Source organism: Natrix helvetica (assembly GCF_964273705.1).
Source record: "Natrix helvetica genome assembly, chromosome: 7".
Classification (NCBI taxonomy): Eukaryota; Metazoa; Chordata; class Lepidosauria; order Squamata; family Natricidae; genus Natrix; species Natrix helvetica.
The window spans coordinates 36,956,412-36,981,637 of NC_138558.1; the positions used below are offsets into that span (position 1 = coordinate 36,956,412).

Sequence of the window (25,226 nt, forward strand, 5' to 3'; positions counted from 1 at the left end):
AATAGTCTGGCCTTTGCTCAGGTTGGATTGTAAATGGTGATTATTGATAGTGTCTATATAAAAATGCTGTTCCCTTTTTTTTGATGTGAACCTTTTGTTGCATTTATTTTTAATGTCTAAGCCTCCATTGATGAGCCAGTTATAATTCTTCCACTCCAAAATTTTATTCTATAATTGAAATTATGCGGTCTGTTTTGAGAAATGAACAATTTGTGTTCTTTTATAAAAAAAATAAAAGTTCTGTAGATATATTGTTAGTGTGTTGTACTTCTCATTTCCTTATGGGGAAACTTTTGTAAGGAAATCTTGGCCTCATTTGAGGTAGACATTGTCAGTATTTTTTTTTTCTGTTAATGATTTTTATTTGAGGTTTTGTAATTGTTCATCATGCTGTTTCACCCATTTTAATGTGCATTTGTGCATATAAATAAGCAAGAAGAAGAATGTTGTGCTTTTAAAAGGTATTGACAGTAATTTTTTTAGCCTTCGCTTTGCTTAGCATCTCTTGAGGGCCCTTCAAGGCTCCAGCCATTATGCATATTTCTTCACATATATTACATCCCCACATAATGAATTAAAAATAAATGTCTAAAATGTGTAAACATACTGTTGAATCCTTTAGAGGAGAAGTTTTTCATATTATGTAGTTTTAAGAGCAAAGGGAGTCATAACTGGAAACCTAGAAGTTGAACTATTTCACATTTCTAAACTCTCCAATTTATCAATTATTCTTGGTGGTGTACAAATTTAAAACCAAAAAAAGGCAACATCAAGCTAATGAAAAAAGATGATAATCCCAGAAATAAAAATGTCCACAGCCCATCTGAAAGACTTGAGGAAAAATCCAGGTTTCCAGGACTTATTTATATAGAACAGGCTAAGGATCATTCAAATTTCCAAAGCAATGCTGTGACTGAAAAGACATAATCTTGGGTCCTGTCTACATTGTTCAAAAGATGGGATGAAGAACATGCCAAGTGAAATCTTACAAGATGGGTAGAGACAGCAAGGCATGGTTTCTCAAAATAATTACCATTTGCTATCAGAACCAGGGGTTTGTAAATAATAACTAGCACTTTGAATTACACCTGTAATCCTGCTAACTAGTGTAGTTTGCAAAGTAGAATGATGCAGACATTTCACTACTGAATTTAGCAATTTTACTTATTTGTTTCATATACCAGCTCTGAAGCCCCTCCCAGTTTTAGTGCTATATGGGTGGGGTGCTGTATGACCATAATCTGACATTAATATAACTGCTGTCATTGCTACTTGGTCAACTTAATTTTCCAATTGGTCTTCATGGACAGACCCACATAGAGCACATTATACCTTTCTAAGCTAACTAAAGCATGAATAAGCATAAGAAAGGTCAGGAATGAGTGCAACTGACAAAGTAAAATGAGCAAGACCTTCCTAGCTACAGCTGCCATTTGAGCAGATCTAAAGACTTCCACATTACACAGCAGTGTAATGCAACATTCACAACTAGAGATGGAAGAATGTGTCCAAAATGGCTGAACAATTTTTCCAAGGGGCCACATGAGAAATGGACTGTTGTGGAGGGCTGCTGCCACCCTACTCCCACTGCTGATACTGTACTGCCGTCCTGTCCTCCACCATTGCCCCGCCCCTTGTGCCGCCACACAGATGCTCCGCCCCATGGGCCAGATTGAGACCATCCGCAGGCCAGATGTGGCCTGTGGGCCATAACATACCCAGGTCTGATCCAGAAGGTCCATGCATCCTAGCCATGGTTACTATCTTTAGTAATTTTATATGATCCTTGGACCTCAATTTCTTTAAAAACTGCTGAGTTTATGTGCTGCATTTTAAAGAAAAAAAGGTCTAAACAAATGGTTGTATATTTTTACAAAAAACCTTACGCATGATTTACTTATAGTTTGTATGTTGCTTCAATCCTGGAAACGGAGTGGCTCAAGGATGTATTGATTCTCATGAGCAAAAATATTTGAATTAAATAGTTTTTTTACAATCACTAAAAAAAGGCTACCTAATACGATTGTATATGGCACAATGCATCCCATAATTTTTACTTTTTTCATTTAGGCAGTTCTTTTGTATAATTCTACAGTTTTCAACAGTGTAAATCCAAATGATTAAAGAAGCTGGCTATTCCAATATCCTAGGACAAATATGGCACCACAAATAGATTTTTCAGGAGACGCCACAGTCACTTCCAACAGAAGTGGACAAGCAGCATTTCTAGAATTTGCCTATGTGCAATTTTTCTATGAAAAATTATCCAGCTATTGTTCATTTTACGAAACCTTTGCCTATCAAAAGGTGTGAGGAAACCTAGGCCATTTACTTAGGTACAACTGCCAAATAATTATTTTCAGCAACAAAAACTCCAGATACTTCTATGATCCTTTATTGCTAATTTTTTATGGAATAAATGTTTAGTTTATGTATTTAGAACAACTTTTATTTAAGCATATACCTAATGTTCAGGGATATTGAATATCTGTCACATGCTTATACACACTGTTCTGCAGATGTGGAATTCTTAACTGTCATTTGTCGGCCATTTTATTTACCTAGAGAGGTTTCTGTTATAGTTATCACTGCTGTCTATATTCCATCTGATGCAAATGTTAGCACAGCACTAAGTTACATGACGCCATCGAGAGGCAGCAGCAAACTTACCCTGAGGGTGCTTTTGTTGTGGCTGGGGATTTTAATCAAGCCGGTCTAAACTCTGTTCTCTCTAGGTTTGTGCAGTATGTATAGTGTATCACTAGAGGTAGAAATACTCTATACCATATGTACTCAAACTTAAGACAGGCATATAGAGCAATCCCCCTCTCCAATCTGAGTATGTCTGAACATATCTCTCTGCTACTGTGCCCAAAGTATATCCCCCTTAGGAAAACGATACGGCCAGTCTTGAAAACTCAAAATCTGGTCGGAGGGAGCACTCTGCCAGTTGCAGGACTGCTTTGAGAGGAGTAAATTTGAACATTTGCAGCTGCAAGAATTCACTGACACTGTACTCTCATACATTAAAACATGCACAGACAATGTAACAGTGAATAAGCGCATCAGAGTTTACAGTAATCGTAAACCCTGGATGTCAGCAGAGGTACTTCTGAGAGCCCGAAACTCCACCTTCAAGGCAGGAAACGAAGAGAAATATAATGAAGCCAGGGCAAACTTGAGAAGAGGCATTAAGGCAGCTAAACAGAAATACAAACAAAAGGTAGAGAAGTATCTGGAATATAATAACTCAAGACAGGTGTGGCAGGGGCTACAATATCTAACCAACTATAAGGGCAATACGAAAAAAAATAGCCAATGCTAATGCCCTGCTAGTAGAGGAGCTAAATAGCTTCTTCGCCTGCTTTGAGGTCAAAAGATCAGTCTCCATGGCTCTAGCCCAAAGGCTCTCTAACCTCCAGCCACTCACCCTGGATGAACATCAAGTGAGAGTTGAGCTGAAGGCTGTAAATCCCAACAAAGCTGCAGGTGCAGACGGGGTATTGGGGAAAGTGGAAAAACCTGTGCTGATCAATTAACAGGGGTCCAGACAAGGATTTTTAACATCTCCCTGCAACAGGCTAGAGTCCCATCATGCTTGAAAGCAGCCACCATTATCCCACTTCCAAAAAAAGCAGCCATACAAAGCTTGAATGGCTATAGACCCATTGCACTGACGTTTATAGTGATGAAGTGCTTTGAGAGACTGGTCCTACAACATCTCAGGTCCTGTCTTCCACCAAATTTTGTCAACACCAGTTTGCTTATAGAAGCAACAGGTCGACAGGTGACACCATCGCCACTGCTCTACATATTGCACTGAGCCACCTTGAGAAATCTGGGAATTATGTCAGAATGCTTTTTATAGACTATAGCTCTGCCTTTAACACCATCTTACCAGGCATTCTCATTGAAAAGTTGACTGACCTGAATTTCCCTCCCCTCACTTGTGAATGGATCAAAGACTTCCTGACGGATCGTCCACAAACAGTAAGGGTTGGGTCCTTTACATCTTCCACGCTGAAGCTCAGCACAGGCTCCCCTGCAGACAACACAACAGTGCTAGGTCTCATAACTGGTGAGGATGAATCAGCATAAAGGGAAGAAGTCCAGAAGGTATCCGCATGGTGCTCAAGAAACAACTTACAACTAAATACTAGTAAGACAAAGGAGATGGTGCTAGATTTCCAGAAGCACAGAGAGGAGCCTGCCCCATTATATATCAAGGGGGGCTGTGTGGAGAGAGTTTCCTCTTTTAAATCTTGGGAGTGCTTATTAGTCAAGATCTCACCTGGAAAAACAACACATCTCTGGTGAAAGGCCCAACAGAGACTTCATTTCCTTAGAGTCCGTCGAAAAAATCAGGTGGAACAACGGCTGATGACCTCTTTCTATCGGTCCACCATAGAAAGTGTCCTCACATATTGTGTTACAGTATGGTATGCTGGTTTAACTGCTGCGGACAGGAAGGCCCTACAGAGAGTGATCAATTCGGCACAAGAAACTATTGGTTGCCGTCTGACACCACTGGATGACATCGCCAGATCTCGCTGCTTTAGCAGAGTAAGGAAGATACTCAGAGATGATTCACACCCTGGTCAGTGTCTCTTTGCACTTCTACCATCAGGCAGAAGACATCAAAATATAGCCAGCGGAAAAAAGAGGTTTAAAGATAGTTTCTAACCTTGGGCGGTCAGACTTTTAAATACAACCATAATCACTCCATGCTAGTTTTTTTTTTTCTTTTTTCATTTCTGCTATAATTTTGCACCAGTGAGGTTAAAACCAATTTCGTATTTAAGTACAATGACAATAAAGATTATACTTATACTTATGAACATTTTGCTGGAAAATTTGAGCACTTTTAACCCTTTCTACACAATATAGAAATAATAATTGATTTCAAATAAACATTTGAACGAAGTGAGGGGTTTTTTTTTGAGGGATTGTTTTTTCTTTTTATGACTAAGGATTGTAAGGGAAATGACTGATGATGTGCTACTGGAGTGGGTGGGGGCAAATATTTTCAGTCAGATTTTTTTGTGATTTGGGGGAATGAGCTAAACTGCAAAATCAGTTAAGTCCTCCACGTAACTTTTTAATTCCTTTTACAACCTGGAAACTGGGAAGGGGGTATATAGGATCTTTCGAGTTTCAAGTAATGTTAAAATATCCATTTATACCTTGGAATCCCTAGCCTATCCATATCTATAAACTACAGTCTGATCTTTCTTGTAAGGGCTTTTTGGGGCCATGGATTGTTCAGAGGCCATTCACTTAAATGCCAGTTTAAAAAACAGGGTGAATCCCATTTTTTCCAGTTTTGTTTACCTCAAGCACATAATTGGTAAGATGCTAGACAGCTGTACAACTATAATCCACTCTAATGTTAGCTAACAGACAGCAAACTGCCAAAGGGAAGGAAAGAGATCAGGATCATCTTGTGATTGTTATACACTTTCTTGCTGAATATGAAGAAAATACTGTAAAAGATAATGGCAGAGGAAGTTAAAGTAAAACTTCTATGTCATACTTTATTTAAAAAAAGATAATTATCTGTAAAATTGTCTTATAGTGGCAGCATTCCATCTATTATATTTCTTCAATATTAGAATTTTAATTTTAATTAGATCTATAGAGCAATATATAGCAAAAAGAGAGAAAGTAGTGTCTTGGCTATGTGAACTTGAAATGTAAGGGATTATAAGTCTATTTAAATATCCCCTGTTTATTGGACATAATGAGAGCCAATACATTTCTATTTTTCTCACACAAGACAAATAGTGACTTGTCTGGACAGGTGAATAGTATTCATAACATTTTGGAACCAAGCTATCTAAAAATTGTCATCCACATAGTTTTCATCTTAGAGAAATATAGTAAAAAAGAGCGTTCTCAATGGTATTTTATTTTGGAATACCATGCTCTAATCTTTTATTTCATTGTACCTTGTAAATTCAATTTGTCTTGTTTTGCATTTGTATGCTTTCAAGTTACTTGTACTATCTCCCTATTTATATAGTATTACATTTTTTATAAGGCATCACTAGAATTTTGATTCAAAAGTAAGACAGACATTCTTATTTTTTTTAAAATCAACAAAAAGATGTTGTAGTCTGGATGTTGGTAAAGAGTATCTATACACATATCTGATGGACAGAGCAACTGTCTGCATCCAAGCCGTAGTGAAGGATACAGCAGAGGGAGGAAAAGTAATTATAAAACCTTGATAACATCTGAATACGATAAGAGCTATGCATTTTCAAAATTTATAATATTCAATGTAAGAATATTATACTTAGAAAAGTCTCTTCTACCCCATTTCACTCCTGTTATCATTTGGATAACAAAACCATTTTGTTACTCAAAGTGAAGCTAATATTTGCTATGGCCTTTCATATGATTCTAAAAATATAATTCAGAACAAATTTAATTTACAAAGTTCAACTTTAGAGTTTCATTTCTACAACTGAACTTTCTCCAAAAAGTTCAATATATGATCAATTCTGCCAACAGGATATATAACTGACTTGGAAATTCATCTAGTGCAATGATGGAAGAATTTAGCCTACAAGATGCTGCTGAACTATCAGTAGTCCTTACCTTGAATCTATAAGAATTGTAGCTCAAAAACATCTGGAAAATCATAGGTTCTCTTTCATCTTTCACGGTTGTGATCATGATAGTCAACATTATTTTAATTTATTGCTGTAAACAGTCCCAGGCATTTTAATTCAGAATAGTAAAAAAATATCATACTGAGCTAAACAAAATTGCTTAAGAACACATACTACACCATAGCGAGGTTTTTTTTTTGTATTTTTATAAAATCTGCAAATATACCACAAAGAATGCATACTAAAAGCTAATATTCACACAATTGATTTAAAGAAATGAATGTAAATATAATTCTTTTATATACAGCTTAAATCCAAATTTACAACTGCATCATTTTCATGGAGGAGGTGGCATAGATTGAACAGAGATTTGAGTTGTAGAACTTCAGCAAACTGAAAAGATGCTATATAAAACTGGTATCATGAATTCCTAGTGTCTTCAAAAAATAGAGCAGTTCCATTAGGCTAGTTTCCATTAAAAATAGCTGGGAAATCCACTTATTTTCATATTAAATATGCACATATATTCATAATTGTTACATTCAGATTCTAAAGCAATATTTCAGGAATATATAATGGACTTCATAAAGTTTCCAGCACAGAAATCCAATCTATATGTTGGATCACTTAGGGTATTTCCCAGCAATAAGGCATCAACAGTAGTAGGCTATTTGTGAAAGTAACCTGAAGACTGCTAAGTATCTGTTTTGCTGTATCTAATAAAAATGCACCTGTGAAAGTAACCTGAAGACTGCTAAGTATCTGTTTTGCTGGATCTAATAAAAATGCACCTATTTCTACCATTTTCTTCCATTTTATGGAAGAATGATTTCTATTCCCTTATTTTAAGTATTTAAATCACAATACCTACAGTTAGCTATTTCATGGATGCTTCCTGTTAATTTTCACCTCCTGACATAAATAATGTGTATTCAATGAATCATTTACATTTAAAGAAAGTGACACTTTGGCCAATTACAGTACAGTTGGTCTTAAGTAAAACAAGGGATTTTAACCATATTTAAAGTGATTTTGACATTAATTATTTTAGTCTAAGTACATTTTCTTCTAAATCCCTTTTAAATTAAAACTGTGTCAAATATTAAAATACAATTAAATTGTTTAAATAATCTCTCTTAAAAATGCAAGTCACTTATACAATAGAGAAATTAAACAGAAAAATACAAGTATTTCTTCAAAAATGAGGATGATTAGAGACCTATTTGTCTTTTTATCCTTTTTCTCAAACATTATATATATATATATATATATATATATATATATATATATATATATATATATATATATATATATATATATATATATATATATATATATATATATATATATATATATATATATATATATATATATATATATATATATATATATATATATATATATATATAAAATTTACTAAGTTTATGACAAGACAGTCATAATTCATCCTCTTTGCAGACTACTTTGGTTAAGTAGAATCTGCATTAAAACAATCTTTAAAACTAAACAACCTGTTCCTAAATTAAAAACTCCATACTCAACTCAAAACCCTGAAACAAAAGAAACAGAAAGCAAAACAGATTTCAGAACTAGATGTTGGAAGAGCATGTGTTATTATTGAAAAAATGCATTTATCAATTTAAATGCATGTATTCTGTATATCTCTCAAAACTATTTTTTTTGACTTTTATAAGTAGAACAAATGATTGATAACCTGATGGTAAAACATTCCTACACTACAAAAAGAATATAACTTCCTCAAAAAAATATGAGCTGGATTGTAAGACATTCCAAAGTATTTATGAATATACTATTGGAATGCTGCTGCTGTAAACAGTAACTTGGGATAGCAACACAGAGTAATAGGTATTTCCCAAGGAACTCTCATGATGCTTAAACTCAATATAATTGAACAAAGGGAATTTACTTGGAATTTAATCTTGTCAGAAAGCAGATGCAATTCTTTTTTTTTCCTATACATTTGTTTTTAATCAAGCTTTAAAATAGCTCTCCCTGAAGATCCTTGAGCTAAAATACTGGCATTAGGAGTTGATCTTAAGGTTCAAGCTTACTGAAAGTCTACTGCTCAGTTATATCACATCTTGATTTTGTGGCAGTACTATTCTGGTGTATGCTGTTATTCAACTCCTGTACAGTATTTGTAGTGGGAAAATTTATTGGGACCCACGTCTGAGAAACAGCTGTGGAATTACCAGCAAGGATCTTGGAAGCAGTGTTGGATTGATGTCTGCGATGATCACTTTCCTCACCAGGTAAATGCCTTTTTCTCCCAGATTCTTCATTAATCGGAGGCTAAAACAGAGAATGACATCTTATTACAATTTACCAGAATGCTCTATGACAATTCATTATGATATTATTTTTAAGTTCTTGATATTTTGAATATTATATATTTACCAAAAACAGCTGAAGGGTTAGCCTAGTGCCACAATAAGAAAATGTTAAGAATTTAACCTTTGTACATACTAAGGCATTCTTTGTTCTTGTACAACTGTCTCCATCTGGTATTTCAGCCATGCATATTTGTTCTGGATGGATTAAAGATACATCTAATGATGATGGTATTGGTCCTTCTCTCTTTTGTTCTTTTAAACAAATCGCGCTTACAGTTTATTTAAATTAATTTCTTTGAGAGAATGTTAACACTCACATCAACTCTGAAATCTTCCAATCTTTTAAAATTGCATAGGTATTCCTGAAGTTTGGGATCAATAGGTGGAGTCTTAGACTGCGAATATTTCAGATAAGCCCAAAATTTTTCTAGCCCATAAAGTTGGCCTAAAAAAGAACAGATTAGCATATAAAAATATGAAGCAAGAAGTTAAACAATAATCATGGGGAAAATATAAAAAGGCATTACCAGATTCATAATCTCTTTTTGTTTCTTCTTGAAAATCTTTGAAGATCTCTTGTCTGAACTTCTTTTCCAGCCCATAACTATAAAAACGGAACAAGCATTCCAGGCCGTACCTAAAAAAACAAGGAATAAATAGTTAAGTAATCAATTTGACTCCATGTGACTTCTTTTCTTGCTTTCTAATAATGTAGACAAGCAGAAAAGCGTACAGTTCTTTTTGTTTGTGCTGTTTCATCATCATCATTCTATCCACTGTCTATCCACTAAAGGATGAAAGTTTCTTCTGCATGTTTCCAACCAATATGATCTTAAGCTTTCCTTTGCTTCTTGGCCTTTTGGCTAAGATCAAGTGTAGTATCTGCCAAAGGTGCTTCAACAAGTACTGAGTGAAGAAGGGTCTGAATACTTATGCCAATATCATATTTCAGTTTTTTTTCTTTTAATAAATGTACAGACATTTCTAAAAATTCTGTTTCCACTTTGTCATTATGGGTACTGTGTGTAGATTAATGAGGAAAAAAAATCAACTGAAGCATAACACAATTGACAAAAGTGAAGGTGGTCTGAATACTTTCTGAATATCCTGCTTAAGCTGTAGACCAACTACAGTTTTTAGTTATTTAAAAGAAAAGTCTTATTGAAGAAAAATTAACTTATTCCTCCAAAATGTATGTCTCACTACAGTCCTTTTAATTCATTCAAATATTTTATATTTGGGATTTGTACAAATTTTGATAACGCCCTGAACAAAAGCTAAAACACTCATGTAATAAGTTGATGAGTTTTAGAATACAGCAAATCTGAATAAAGTTTTTCCAGTTTTGCTAAATAAATCAAACACTACAATCTGCTAAATTCTACTTGTTAAAAGGGACCAAAAAGAATACAAGGCAGCTATTAAACCAGTTGTCCCCAACCTTTCTGGCTCCACCTACCAGCAGCAATGGTGGATGCAGGGGAGGGATGATCTCCCGCACATGTGCAAATGAAGCTTTATGTGCTCAACCACCACTTACGTATGTGTCCCAGTTCCCAGAGAGAAAATAATGGCAGGAATTCTGTATCAATTCCTGGAAGGATTAATTCAAATCAGTTTGTTGGTAGATAATGCCATCATTTCTATGTGCCAAGACATCAGCTGAGCAATAATAAGAAGTCAAACAGCTTGTTAAAACAGTTGAAGAACTAAAGAAAAACACAATATTGGGAATTGATCAATTCAATTTTCAAAATGGAGTGAATAAAGGACTGGGGTTCTTAGAATCACCTTGGCATCTATTATTCCTCAGAGTCTTGAGTATATGGTTTATAGGGAAATAATATATAAAATTTACAGCAAATTAATTTAAAATGTATGAATGTATGCATATTATGCATGATAATTTAGACATGAACTATATTACTAGTAGAGTTCTGAACCCAGGAATTAAAATTTTGAATAATTTGTTGCAAACATTAATTCAGTTATAATAGTAGCAAAAACAGTTACTGTTACACACTGGGAACTTTATAAAAATGTTATCAATCCTAGAATGCCTTTATATAAAAGTATATTGTAAATACATTAGGAACACCATATCATATACCATTCTATCAACCTATTTCTAAAAGTTATAACAGAATAACAGAGTTGGGACCTTGGAGGTCTTCTTATCCAACCCCTGCTCAAGCAGGAAATCATATATATATTTTTGACAAATCTATAACAATTAAGAAAAATATAATTAGTTATAATAGTTATAGTTATAGAACTAGTGAATTCAAAAAGAAAAAAATATTCAAAAATTAAAAGAATCTTTGTTTAAAAAACATAAGTAGGAAAAATACAATTATAAATGGCCTTAATATATAGATAAAAAACATGTCTTATAGTATTAAGATGCTAACAACAGAGTAACTTAACAGCATTGAGCAAGAAGGCAAGACAATAGGAATAATGTTCACATTGAGTACAATTAATATTTGAGATTCACCTAATTTAAAGAAGATAGGACAAAAATATGAACAATGTATTTATAAACATTCTCAGCCATAGGAGCTAAATAGAAGCATTCATATTGGGAAGCAATACATTTCCAACTTTCCGCCATAAACAAGAGATGACTATTTCATTTCCTCTATATCTGCTGCCCCCAAATACCTTAGTAATCTCTCTTAGAAAATAGAAAATGGATCCTTGCCATTTAGTCCAACTCTTAAGATTGATTAACATGACTAAACCTGAAGAGAAGAGTTAGAACCAGGAAATGTTTCGTTATTTTTTGCTCAAAGCAAGAAAAATTCTTTGACATAATTTATACTTTGAGATTCAACTGTTCATATTCTTTTAAAAAATGCTGGTCATGAGCAAAATGGAGCAGGGTGTGATCTAATTATCTATCAGATTATTTTTATTATTCCTTCTTGATACCTAACAAAGAGCTTGTATTGTGTGGAAAATAATTCCTGTTACTTTTCTCTGCTTGAAGATCTGTACTACTTTAAAATGCTAAAACTTCACACCAGTACTACTAATATTGTTGTATATGTAACATTGAACTGTGTATAATTTTAGAAAACTACAAAACTTTCAGTATTACCTATAATGTTCTCTTGCATCATCTAGAGCTAGTTGCCTGAATTCTTCATACATTTTCTTATTAAAGTGGTCTCTGAGAAAAAAGGACCAAAAACGAAAAAGTGTATTCATTTCTTGAGACTGGCCAATTCCCAACCGTTTCCTTTCTAGAGATAAGAGGGGGGGGGGGGGAGAGAGATAATAGTATGACTTAATCTGTTTAGAATTACAGTATATTTCCTCTAATTGACAATGTACACTAAAATATATTATAAATGTTAACAATATAGCTAATAATTTGAAAATAATTATCTGAATGTTAAAATCATGTATTACATTTATGACTGTGTTAAAATTAATATTCCAACAAGGTCAGTAATTCAAAGCTTGTGATTTATTGACCAATGAACTTTTTTTTTATTTCATTACCATGTGCTTAAAAAAAACCTTAGTAGCATTATGAGAGAAATAGAAAAGAGCATTAGAATACAGTGAAGAAGCAGGTGTGAAATAATCTTTATTCACCTACAGGTGAAACTCAAAAAATTAGAATATCGTGCAAAAGTTCATTTATTTCAGTAATGCAACTTAAAAGGTGAAACTAATATATGAGATAGACTCATTACATGCAAAGCAAGATAGTTCAAGCCGTGATTTATCATAATTGTGATGATTATGGCGTACAGCTTATGAAAACCCCAAATCCACAATCTCGGAAAATTAGAATACTACATGCAATCAATAAAACAAGGATTGTACATAGAACAATATCAGACCTCTGAAAAGTATAAGCATGCATATGTACTCAGTACTTGGTTTGGGCCCCTTTTTCCACCAATTACTGCCTTAATGCGGCGTGGCATGGAAGCTATCTGCCTGTGGCACTGCCACTACTATGGAAGACCAGGATGATTCAATAGCGGCCTTCAGCTCTTCTGCATTGTTCTGTCTCATGTCTCTCATCTTTCTCTTGGCAATGCCCCATAGATTCTCTATGGGGTTCAGGTCGGATGAGTTTGTTGGCCAATCAAGCACAGTAATCCCACAGTCATTGGACCAGGTTTTGGTGCTTTTGGCAGTGTGGGCAGCTGGAAAATGAAGTCAGCATCCCATTAAAGCTCATCTGCGGAAGGAAGCATGAAGTGCTCCAAAATCTCCTGGTAGACAGCTGCGTTGACCCTGGTCTTAATGAAGCACAGTGGTGCAAAGTCCTGTTGCTCAGTGGTCCAAAGTCCTCTTTTCTGATGAGAACAACTTTTGCAAAAAGCACCAAAAACTGGTTCAATGACCATGGGATTACTGTGCTTGATTGGGCTCTCCATTCTTCCTCCATACTCTGGGTCCTTGGTTTTCAAATGAGATGCAAAAGTTGCTCTCATCAGAAAAGAGGACTTTGGACCACTGTGCTTCATTAAGACCAGGGTCAACGTAGCCGTCTACCAGGAGATTTTGGAGCACTTCATGCTTCCTTCCGCAGATGAGCTTTATGGGGAGGCTGACTTCATTTTCCAGTTGCCCACACTGCCAAAAGCACCAAAACCTGGTTCAATGACTGTGGGATTACTGTGCTTGATTGGCTAGCAAACTCGTCTGACCTGAACCTCATAGAGAATCTATGGGGCATTGCCAAGAGAAAGATGAGAGACATGAGACAGAACAATGCAGAAGAGCTGAAGGACGCTATTGAATCATCCTGGTCTTCCATAGTAGTGGCAGTGCCACAGGCTGATAGCTTCCATGCCACGCCGCCTTAAGGCAGTAATTGCTGCAAAAGGGGCCCAAACCAAGTACTGAGTACATATGCATGCTTATACTTTTCAGAGGTCTGATATTGTTCTATGTACAATCCTTGTTTTATTGATTGCATGTAATATTCTAATTTTCCGAGATTGTGGATTTGGGGTTTTCATAAGCTGTACGCCATAATCATCACAATTATGATAAATCACAGCTTGAACTATCTTGCTTTGCATGTAATGAGTCTTAGCTCATATATTAGTTTCACCTTTTAAGTTGCATTACTGAAATAAATGAACTTTTTCACGATATTCTAATTTTTCGAGTTTCACCTGTAGTGTATTTTACAACATTTTGTTGAAATGAACTTGTTCCAATTTTTGGAAATAGTACAACACTATTTACTTTACACTATTTACTCATACAACACTCTATGAGGGAGAGAAGTGCTTTCTAAATATGTTAAATAAATAAATATAATAAAATATGTTCTTTTTTCCAATTAAAAATGACAAATATTAGATTTTTACCATTTAGGCATCTACGGCGGTATTTATGGTACACTTGCTGAGTAAAACCATTTTCCTTCAGCAGTTCATGAGAAGGATGTTGAAATTTAGGAAGTGAATGTGGGGTACATCCATAACTTCCTGATAGCGGAGCACCTTCTAGTGGTGATGCGTTTGAACTGCTATGTGAAATGAAACAAACAAGTCTCAGTTTTATTTCCAAAAGTGCCTTTTGTAATGCTATAAGAAACATAATTCAGCAGCTTGTTTCAATTTCTAACATTAACAGTAGTCATTTCACAAAACGTAATGTTAAATTGAACTTTCAGAATGAGCATACAATTATGTCATGTTTATATGAATGGGGTTTTTTTTCCATTCCACAGTGTACAGTTCTGGAGATTGCCTGGCAAAGCCTTGAGATTTTCTTGGCAAGGTCTTTCACAAGTGGTTTGGCATTTTCTCATTAGGGTTAAAGGATAAGAGAAAGTGACTTCTCTAAGGTCATGGCTTTGTGTCTAAGGCAGGAGTAGAACTCATGATCTCCCAGTTTCTAGCCTGATACTTTACCCTCTACACCAGTGGTGTCAAACTTGCAGCATGTGGGCCAGATGTGTCACGTGCTGGCCATGCCCACCCCCAGTTTAGTGAAGGGAAAAAAAGTGACAATATGTCACATGATGACGTGACACCATGAGTTTGACATCCCTGTTCTACACCAATTTGGCTTTCTATGTGAGCATTTACCTGTGCCAAAAAATGGTAGAACATAGAAAGCTACTATCAGTAATATGGTTACATGAGAAATATTTTTCCCCTTTCCCAGCATGGTTGCTTTCCACTCATAGGACACCCTCAACTTACAACCATAATTTAGCCCAGAAATCATGACAATCTTAAACAGGCCACACACCCACTTTTTATAATCATTTTTGTGAAAGTCATTAAGTAAACACCATGGTCATTAAGCAGATGTGGCCTTTAAATGAGCCGTTTCCTCCAATGGTGTTTTTTTGCTGGAACCTGAAGTAAATGCTTGAAACAAGCAAAAGAAGCCAAAAATCATAATCATGTGTCCATGGGATGCTGCAAATGGATGTACATGTGAGCTGGTTGCCAAGCTCCAAAATGAGTCCACGTGACCACATCTCTCTTTCTCTCTCTGTCTGTCAGAACTTTGAAAACATCTTACAAGTGGCAGTGCAAACATCTGTCATAATTTCTGACAGTCACTAAGCAACTGGTCATTAAGTGAAGACTATCTGTAATACTTTTAATATGGGAAAACTTTAGGACAAGAGTCCCCAATCCCCACACAGTTGGGAACCAGCAAGCATGCGAAGATTCATTTGCGCATAAGCAGGATCTAGACCAGGGGTAGTCAACCTTTTTATACCTACTGCCCACTTTTGTATCTCTGTTAGTAGTAAAATTTTCTAACCGCCCACCAGTTCCACAGTAATGGTGATTTATAAAATAGGGAAATAACTTTACTTTATAAAATTTATAAAGCAGAGTTACAGCAAACCCCTACCGCCCACCATGAAAGCTGGAATGCCCACTAGTGGGCGGTAGGGACCAGGTTGACTACCACTGATCTAGACTGATGCCACCATCGACCCCCACCCCCTCTGCTGCCACCATCGCCCCCAGTCTGTGAACCCAGAAGGGTTGGGACCATTGCTTTAGGATACAGGTGTCAAACTTGTGGCATCACATTGCGGTCATGTGATGCTTCGTCACCTTTTTTCCCTTTGTAGAGCTGGGATAGGCGTGGCCTGTGTATGATGCGTCTGGCCCATGGGCCGCTAGTTTGACACCCTTGATTTAGGACATGCTATCAGTTGCCTGTATCTACATGCTATCAGTTGCTGTATCACAGCATACTTCCCTAACTTTTCTGAACATCCAAATCTATTGATTTTAAACATTTCAAAACATTAAGATTTTAATTATACAATAAATAAAATGAAAAACAATTCTAAGTAATAAACAAAGTACTTATAGCTCTGTATTTGATATATTTAATATATGTGCTTTGTCAACTATAAGAACTCATGAGAACTACTTTGAAACAAAGGCTATAAAAATCTTAAAAGTTAGTCTGCTAGTCACTGACTATATTTAGTGGTTAGTCATATGTTCTATTCAAGCTATTATGTAATCTTTTTCTTGAGATAGCTCATTTCTTTCTTACTTTGATTAATATAATTTTAGATAATATTTATAATTAATCCAATTAAAATAATTCATGAGTATTATTGCAAGGTATAACACAAGCATAATAATGGACAAAGCAAAAATACAAGTTTCCAGAACAGTGGGGGAAAATTCATGTGGAGGTTTTTAAATTTTCATTGGAAAACTTTCCAATGCAAATTAGCATATGCATCTAAAATGTGCACTATCAATTATATGGGCTGGGAAATTTTTCACTGATTTTTGCAATTCACAGTAGCTTGATAAAGACTTTAAAATTATTATAAATATTTTAAAATTAATAATACTTATTAGTCTTGACTGCTGTAGTTACCAAGTTTGAACCTAATACAGTGACTTATACAAAAACAATTCCCCAGAAAACCCTGAAGTATATACAGAACAAGATTCTTGAATGCAATTAATCTGTGACCATTGTGATATTGCATTAGTTCCAAACAAAATGAAAATGTTCGGTCACACTGATTATAACTCAACTGCCCCCTTCAAAACTTCCGATACTAATGAACTTGTAATGAAAATCAATATCTATAATCATTTCATTGCAAAATAACAACATCCATAGCTATGTGAACTAGTTATAGTTATAGTTCACATTCTCCTTACATAATTTATAATCACAAGCCACCGAAAATTTTATGTTACAAATCTCAAATATAAATATTAGAGTTTGTGGAAATTTATTTTTTACTTTGACAATTGTGGATGGGGTGAGGTGTTGGCACTTACTGAAATGTGCAAGGTGATTGGGGGATTTAACATCTATTTTTCTTCATTTCTTTAACTGTTCTGGGTCAACACATTTTTTTTTACAATGTTTTGTGGAGTGACCATGGGACATATGTGATCAATGCAGAAAAGAATTAACTCTCTTCTGCTGTGAAAAGCATTTCAGAAACAAAAGTGATAAGTAAGAAAAAATAACCAAAGAAATCTTATCTATTTGTATACCTAATAGTGTAAATTTTCAGTCTTTTAAAGAACACACCAAATGGAGGGTGGAAAAGAAATTAACAAATGTCACGTTTCATTTTTACTTGTTTTATAACTGCCACAGATTCAACTGGGGAAATAACACCCAAACTTACTTCTAGCAATATCCTTGGTCAAATCTTGAATATATTTTTGAATATATGTGGCTTTTAGAAAAGTCACATCTTCCACTTTTTCATATTTTGAAAGACCAAGTAATTAAACTAACTTTATCAATGATAAGAACACACACAAATTAAGACTATCAATACATAATAAATTATTTCTACCTTATGGAAGATGTTCTTGGTCTGTGATCCTTGGAATCCATTACCCAGCCAACATGACTTTCTAATGGAGGGTTGGTACTATGCCGTGTTTTTCTTTTCCTTCGTGTCTGAAATAAAATATAAGCATTATATTTCCCTACTGTAACTAGAGCCACTTTTCTGAAGAATCAGAGTCTAATTAAAATCCAGTTTCATAAAATTTCACTTTACATATCATATACATTATGAGGTCATAAAGTTGGTTATGGCTGACTACACAACTACTAGTCTCAACCAATGCATTTGAAAAGAGATTTAGCAGCTTTGACCTAGCAAGGAATACAACATGTTTCAAAAACTGAGGTAATAGCAATAATTTACTATGATCCAGAAATATATTTTCATTTTGGTTACCCCAACATCAATAATTCTTGCTTCTTTAACCACAGGATAGAATCTTGGTGTTTTGTTAGGATCTTGCAGTCTTGGTGTACGAGGTGTTTTAGGTGTTCTGGTAGGGTGAACTCCAGGAGATTCAGGAACAGCTGTTGGCAATGAGCGAGCCATTGTTGTTGTAGGTATTTCCTGGACACCAAACAGTTGACAAGCCAGCTCTTCAGTAACATCTAATTAGAAACACCATATGATTAACACATGTATGTATACATGTTTGGTCTCAATAGCACTGTTCTATTTCACTGGGCCTATTTTTATTTATTCTTCTCTTATTTTGCATGTTTCTGATATCCTTTATATGTTCAACTTTTTTCATCATGTGTATATCACCAGATATTAAAGTTTAAATTAAATTAAGATGAGATTAAATTTAAAAAGAAAATAGATAATGGAAATTACAAAAACCATACATTTATTACTTCACATTTATATTCTCTAATTATGTACTACCATGAAATATTCCATGTATCTGCTGAAGTGAAATGCAGCTTGTGAAAGTTTATGTCTTTTTATAAAAGTTACAATTGGAAGATATTACGAGTTCTTATTTTTTGCTACCATAAATTAACATAGTTTACCTCCTATATTATCTCAAAATGAATCATTGTTTGGTCTAGTAGCAACAGGCTTATGAAAAATTCTAATTCTTTTTAACAGTTCAAAGTAATGAAAACCAAAACAAACTGGTTTTGCTAATTGTTTTGTAAGACTTTATGAAATATTCAACCAAGAACCATTCCACACATATGTTCTAAATACATATATACAGAAAGCTCTTGTAATGGAATGGGATACCAATTATTAATAGCTCGAACACCATGTTAATATTGGAGAAAAGATTAAAATTTTACCCATATTTTATCATACTGAATTGTCATCTTGATAGTGTAACTTTTTTTTTGTAACATCAGACAAACATACCTTTTGAAGGACCAGGAGAATCATCCTGATTTGAATCCATTACATATTCAGGAGTAAGACTGTCAAATTCCTCTTTGCTGATGAGATGTAACTTCTTAAAATTTTCAACTTCTTGCTGAAATGTGTAAAACTTTACTATAACAATAAAAATAGTGCACAGGAAAAATGCAAAATAAACAATACATTTAATGCTAATAATATTTATAGAAATATTTATATTTCTACAAAGTAAATTTAAAATATGAAATAATTATTCTACCCGGCAACAGAGAACTTAAATACTATGGTGCTCATAATGATTGAAGTTTTCAGTTTTCTCAAATTCATATACTATGCCCTCAATATAAAATCATTCTCATCAATCAAATTACTCAAATTGTAGGGTTAAGAGAATACTTAGACAAAGGCCTGACCCTCTTAATTATCCAAGAAAAAAGAAATATTTCATAGTTCTCGTCTCCCATGATCCTCTGAAATAAATATATATTTGGTTAAACAATATCTATTATTGTCAATGAAATAGTAATACATCATTTACATGACTACTTGAAAAAAAACTTTACTATGAATATTCAAAGCTGTGTTTTAGTTTTCCACTCAGTTTCAAGAAACTAATTTGACTGAGTTTTTATTACTTTGATTTTGAAACAGTTTCCTTCCCAGTCTTTTACTTATAACTAGAATTTGTCAGATTCTTCAAATATATTTTCATCTACTGTGCTGAAGGGTTATGGTACTAGCAGCCATATTTATTAAATTAGATTATATTCATTGTTCAAACTCATAATTACCTTCATAGCAATACAATCATTTTCACTTGGCTCCGTCCACAAATCCTGCTCATAGTAGTATAATCCATCATTAATAACTTTGGCAAGTTCTGATGTAATTTTTGCACGTGACACATGGTTGCCAGTTCTATTTCCTCCAGGATGTTTTCTCATATATGGTGGGGTCTGTGTCACAATCAAAATCTTATTTAAGTCCTGATCATCAATTTCATAATCTGAATCACTTTCTGACCATTCTGTGAATGTATTCTTCCTGCCTTCTATTTGTTCCATCTCTTCGTCAAACAAAAAATCAAGTTCTTCCTGTTCTTCAGAAGATGGTGGCGGCGGTTGTTGATTTGTCAATTCTTCACGTCCAGACCCAGATTCCTGAAAATGGCAAAAAATGTTTATTATTCTTGCAAAAATAAAAATATTTACATGGAGAAATAATAGATCAGTTATCAGCTGAAATAGCAATTTTAGCATTCATGCTTAATAAAATAAAACAGAACAGAATGTACAAATTAATGAATTCAATTAATTTAAATATGTCAGTACTGTGGCCAGTAGATTCTACATATTATTTTCTTCTTTTCTCAAAACGGCATTAACATATGATCCACAGCTGCCATTTTAATATGTATTTGCTTTCTAAGAAGCAAACAGTTGATAGATGTAAATCTAACTGTTGCCCAGAGAAGCAATTAAACACAGTTCTTTCTACGAATCTATTCAAAGAATACCAGCAATGAATGATCAGTTTAACAAAAGTGGGTACATATGCATATAATTCATTATGTCATGCTGTGTTGACAAAACTGATCTTTGATTGCTACTTTTTCTAATTTCCTTATGTAATGTCTTTTTCTTAAGTATGGTATCTCAATCTTTCAATGAGACAACCATAATAAGTTAGATGTATAGACAAAATATCATGGATATCTTATCTGGGAATCATGTCTAAATATGACCTACTTTCTCTAGACATGCTCTACATTTACAGGAGGGATTTAAAAAAAAATACAAATATTAAAATTAACATTTTAAGCATTACCTTGGGCTTAACTAAGGAGGGACGATGTCTTTTTTTAACTTCTATCCAAGGTTCAGAATCCAAATCCGGGAGGCTTGTAGATAATGCTTTGGATATTACTTCAAGATTGCTTGTTTCAATGCTTTTCTTAGTATTTAGACTTCCTATTCTTGGAGAACTTGGTGCAGACTCTAAAATGGAAAAATATTTTTCTGTGCTTGGAAAGATCAGCCCATTTTTTGTTATCAATCAACCTACTTCTTAATAAAATTTATTTACTTTTTGCTCTTGTGACTATAAACAGTGTAAAAATATCTTAAACCTCAAAGAGATACGTGATGATTGTATAGATTCAGTTTTAATTTTCTTATATACAACAAATAATGGCACCAAGGATAAAATAAAATGAATATTGACATTTTCTCCTACTTTATATCTCATAACAGATGCAATCCAAACTGACACACTGAATAAAGTCATGCAGATTATGTTGTAGCTCGGAGCACGTTTTAAATCAGTGGTTCTCAACCTGGGGTCGGGACCCATTTGGGGGTCGAACGACCCTTTCACAGGGTCGCCTAAGACCATAGGAAAACACATATTTTCGATGGTCTTAGGAACCGAGACACCAATTTTATGGTTGGGGGTCACTACAACATGAGGAACTGTATTAAAGGGTCACGGCATTGGAAAGGTTGAGAACCACTGTTTTAAATAGTGCGTTATGGAAATATAAAACCACTAGCCAAATAAACCAGTACTTAGTATATGATATTTGTTCCAGCTAGCTGCAAAAGATACACGCAATCTTGGAATTCCTTCTTACCCTATAAGGATCTTGTAAACCATTAATATCGCATCCTGGACTATGTGGACAGAGCCAAATATATGGCCTCTTCAATAGCGAGGGTGGAGGTGGGGGGTTTATGGACAGAATTGTAGGTATAATTAATTTCAATTCTTAAAACCTTGTATTTTGTAAAAATTAATCCCACTTTTGGTACTAGCAATACCCATATTTTGTGTCTTTCCTACATGTTGCAAAAAATACTAGTGTACCTCTTAAGACTGCGACAATTATATATTCCTGACTTAAACCAAACATTTTTGGTTTAAGTCCAAACCAAACCAAACGCCACGATGTAAAAAAGATGTGGAGACTCTAGAAAGAGTGCAGAGAAGAGCAACAAAGATGATTAGGGGACTGGAGACTAAAACATATGAAGAACGGTTGCAGGAACTGGGTATGTCTAGCTTAAGAGAAAGAAGGACTAGGGGAGACATGATAGCAGTGTTCCAATATCTCAGGGGTTGCCACAAAGAAGAGGGAGTCAAACTATTCTCCAAGGCACCTGAGGGTAGAACAAGAAGCAATGGGTGGAAACTAATCAAGGAGAGAAGCAACTTAGAACTGAGGAGAAATTTCCTGACAGTTAGAACAATTAATCAGTGGAACAGCTTGCCTCCAGAAGTTGTGAATGCCCCAACACTGGAAGTCTTTAAGATGATGTTGGATAGCCATCTGTCTGAAACGGTATAGGGTTTCCTGCCTAGGCAGGGGGTTGGACTAGAAGGCCTCCAAGGTCCCTTCCAACTCTTCTATTGTATTGCATTGTATTGTATTTTAAAATACAATACATTGCTATTAAGAACTGCAGTATTAGCTCATTTGAAAACAATTCTTTCTCTCAATTGCCTATTTTTTTAGCACATAAGACAAGCCACCTATTGCATTATTCTCAAACTATACAACACATTCTTTCAAAAATAATGTATGGCCATCAAACATCCAGTGTTCAAAAATCTATAAATGTCCCTCTTTTCACTATTAAATTATTGGAATCTAATATTTTTTAATTGTAATGTATATGAGTTTTTAAACAACAGATTAAAAGGGTGGGATATAAATAATATTTTCATAAACAATAGACAAAGCAAGGTAGTACCTTGCAGTACCTCAATGATCTTATCAGAAATATGAAGCTAAATAGGGTCAGGCCCAAAATACTTGGCTGAGAGACCACCAGGAAATCTGAAAACTATAGGTTAAATTCCAAAGTTGAAAAATATCCTCAAATATTGCAATGGCAAACCATTTCATTATTATTGTCAATGTAACGGATGGATGTGCCCTTATAGTCATTGGGGGCAGAATTTGAGTTAAGGTTTTTATCTTAAAGAAACTAGACAGAAGAGGGTTCAGCAATTTTTTGTCAGTCAGAAACAGGGACATTTCGGGATTTTTTTTTCTGCTAGCGTAGGGAGCTTTGGGAGAATGAAGGCTGGAATAGAATTGGGAATTTCTGAAAGGCAATCCATTTCAAATTCATCTCTAATAATTCATCCCCAGCCATCACTCTGATGAAACCCTAATTCTTACAATACTGTTTAATGTCTATGTTTATTTACCCATGTAGTGTAGTAGTGGTATTATTATTTATCATTATCTTCTTCCCTCCCCCTTTTATTGGTATTATTATTATGATAATGATGATTCTGTTGCGTTGCATGTACCCTGAATGCTTCTGTATTGGAGACAAATTATTTGTGTGTCAAATCATTCTTTGCCAAAATTCAGTTCAGTTCAGTTCAGTTCAATTCTATTCAGTTCACCCAAACTGGTAGTGGAAATTGTGGGTGGCCCCACCCACCCACCCCGGCTCTACGGCATCCCATTTAGGCCCTTTTTTCACCAAAAGTGCATGCACGGAAGGCTGTGCTTGTTTTGTTCACACGCATGCTAGCGCTCACATTTGCAAACCGGTAGGGAAGGTAAGTGAATACCACCCCTGATACTATGCAATATTCCTGGGAAAACAGCTAAGAAGGAATATGAGGCAGATATTCAAAATTTTCTAACAATGATCTTTTCTGGGTGAGCTCCTGTCCTCATCCCAGCTCCTGTCAACCTAGCAGTTTGAAAACATACAAATGCAAGTAGACAAATAGATATCACTTTGTTGGGAACGTAACAGCACTCCGTGATATCATTCTGGCCACATCACCGGAAATGTCTTCAGACAGCACTGGCTCAATGGCCTTGAAATAGAATTGAGGACCACCCTCTATAGTCGGCAATGACTAGCAGAGTAAAATCCACAGGGATACCTTTACAAAGACAAGAAGACTGGAAGCACTGAGGTGCCATTATTAAAATGACGATGAGATGACTCTGTTTTTGAGACTTTAATGCCCAATACAATTTAGCTTTTCCTACTTGAGCTGTTGCTAAAACCAACCGTCCATCCCACAAGGAGAGTTTCATATATTAGAATCTAGGGATGCATCATGAAATCAGCATCTCTCTGCTCCTGATCCCTTCTTATTTTACTTCATCCCTTATTATATTGTTAGGATTTTTGTTATTCTTTCTGGATGGGTTTGTTTTTTATACAAGGGGTTGTTTTTTATGTGTCTGATTGCTAACTACTCAGTGTCTTTAAAAGTAGGTGGTGTACAAACAAATAATTAAGTTTATAGTTATGCTCAGAAAGTAAAATTGTGGAAAGACTTGCTCTAGCTGGAGCAGTTCCTTTAGTCTGATCTATGAAGAAGAACTCTAGTGTTTTCTTCCTTTTTTGCTATCCTAACCCTGCCCAAAAGCTCATACAATAACTCCCTGTATATCACCAAATACTTAAAAAGGCCTTAACGCTCATCAATCAAAACTCCATGGAGACAATGTAAAATTTGAAAGTATGTTTATTTTTGTCTTAAAGTCAAGGATAATTGCATAAAGGAAAGTTTTTAGAAAGCTGGAAATTTTGATTGTTCTGATTGATACCATAGCCTCTTTTATAGACATTGCTGTTTAAAGATAAAAGATAAAAGGCAAGAAAATATAGCTTACAGGTTTAGTTATATTTTCCATTTTCTATTTCTTCAAGAATAGAAGTAGGGGAAAAAATTAATGGAAGTAAATTGAAAATTGAAGCAGTAATGGTCAATAGTAGTTTATAAATTTCCATTTGCATAAAAATGGGATATCTGGGTCTTTAAATATACAGAGCCTTAAAATACAATTTGAAGTAAAAACATCTTACCTGTATGCGAACCAAAAATCTGGCCTGGTATGAACTCTGGACAGTTAATAAGCTGAGAAAAATCTGTGTGTGGAAGACTACGTGGAGAAGGACCTGGAATTGGCCATTTTTCTGGTTCTATCCTTTTCCTCATCTTCTGATCTACTATTTCTATTTCAGTACTGTCCTTTAAGGCCTGTATTATACAAATACACATATTAATTAACCTGCATGTAAATAAAAAGCAATTGTGCTTAACACT

General features: G+C 34.7%; 2 protein-coding genes across 6 annotated transcripts in view; both read right to left on the reverse strand.

Moving 5' to 3' along the window:
• Positions 1 to 7,862, reverse strand: part of JADE1 (jade family PHD finger 1) — a 165,716-nt gene extending 157,854 nt beyond the window's left edge. The window contains exon 1 of the mRNA XM_081959359.1: positions 4,292 to 7,862. The gene's annotated coding sequence lies outside the window, so the exon portion shown is untranslated. The remainder of the gene's footprint in view (positions 1 to 4,291) is intronic.
• LARP1B (La ribonucleoprotein 1B) overlaps positions 1 to 25,226 on the reverse strand; it is a 68,097-nt gene that overhangs the window by 14,320 nt on the left and 28,551 nt on the right. The window contains exons 9-21 of one of the 5 annotated variants that reach the window (XM_081959345.1): positions 24,986 to 25,160; positions 20,964 to 21,133; positions 19,928 to 20,296; positions 19,137 to 19,251; positions 18,174 to 18,385; positions 17,781 to 17,887; positions 14,320 to 14,480; positions 12,075 to 12,219; positions 9,499 to 9,608; positions 9,289 to 9,416; positions 8,831 to 8,930; positions 3,928 to 4,042; positions 402 to 3,200 (exon numbers count right to left, since the gene is read on the reverse strand). In XM_081959345.1, the coding sequence (XP_081815471.1) occupies positions 3,098 to 3,200; positions 3,928 to 4,042; positions 8,831 to 8,930; positions 9,289 to 9,416; positions 9,499 to 9,608; positions 12,075 to 12,219; positions 14,320 to 14,480; positions 17,781 to 17,887; positions 18,174 to 18,385; positions 19,137 to 19,251; positions 19,928 to 20,296; positions 20,964 to 21,133; positions 24,986 to 25,160 (2,010 nt within the window). In that variant the 3' untranslated portion in view covers positions 402 to 3,097. Of the gene's footprint in view, positions 1 to 401; positions 3,201 to 3,927; positions 4,043 to 8,830; positions 8,931 to 9,288; positions 9,417 to 9,498; positions 9,609 to 12,074; positions 12,220 to 14,319; positions 14,481 to 17,780; positions 17,888 to 18,173; positions 18,386 to 19,136; positions 19,272 to 19,927; positions 20,297 to 20,963; positions 21,134 to 24,985; positions 25,161 to 25,226 lie in introns of those variants that run through there. The other 4 variants (XM_081959348.1, XM_081959346.1, XM_081959347.1 and 1 more) reach the window with 4 other exon arrangements.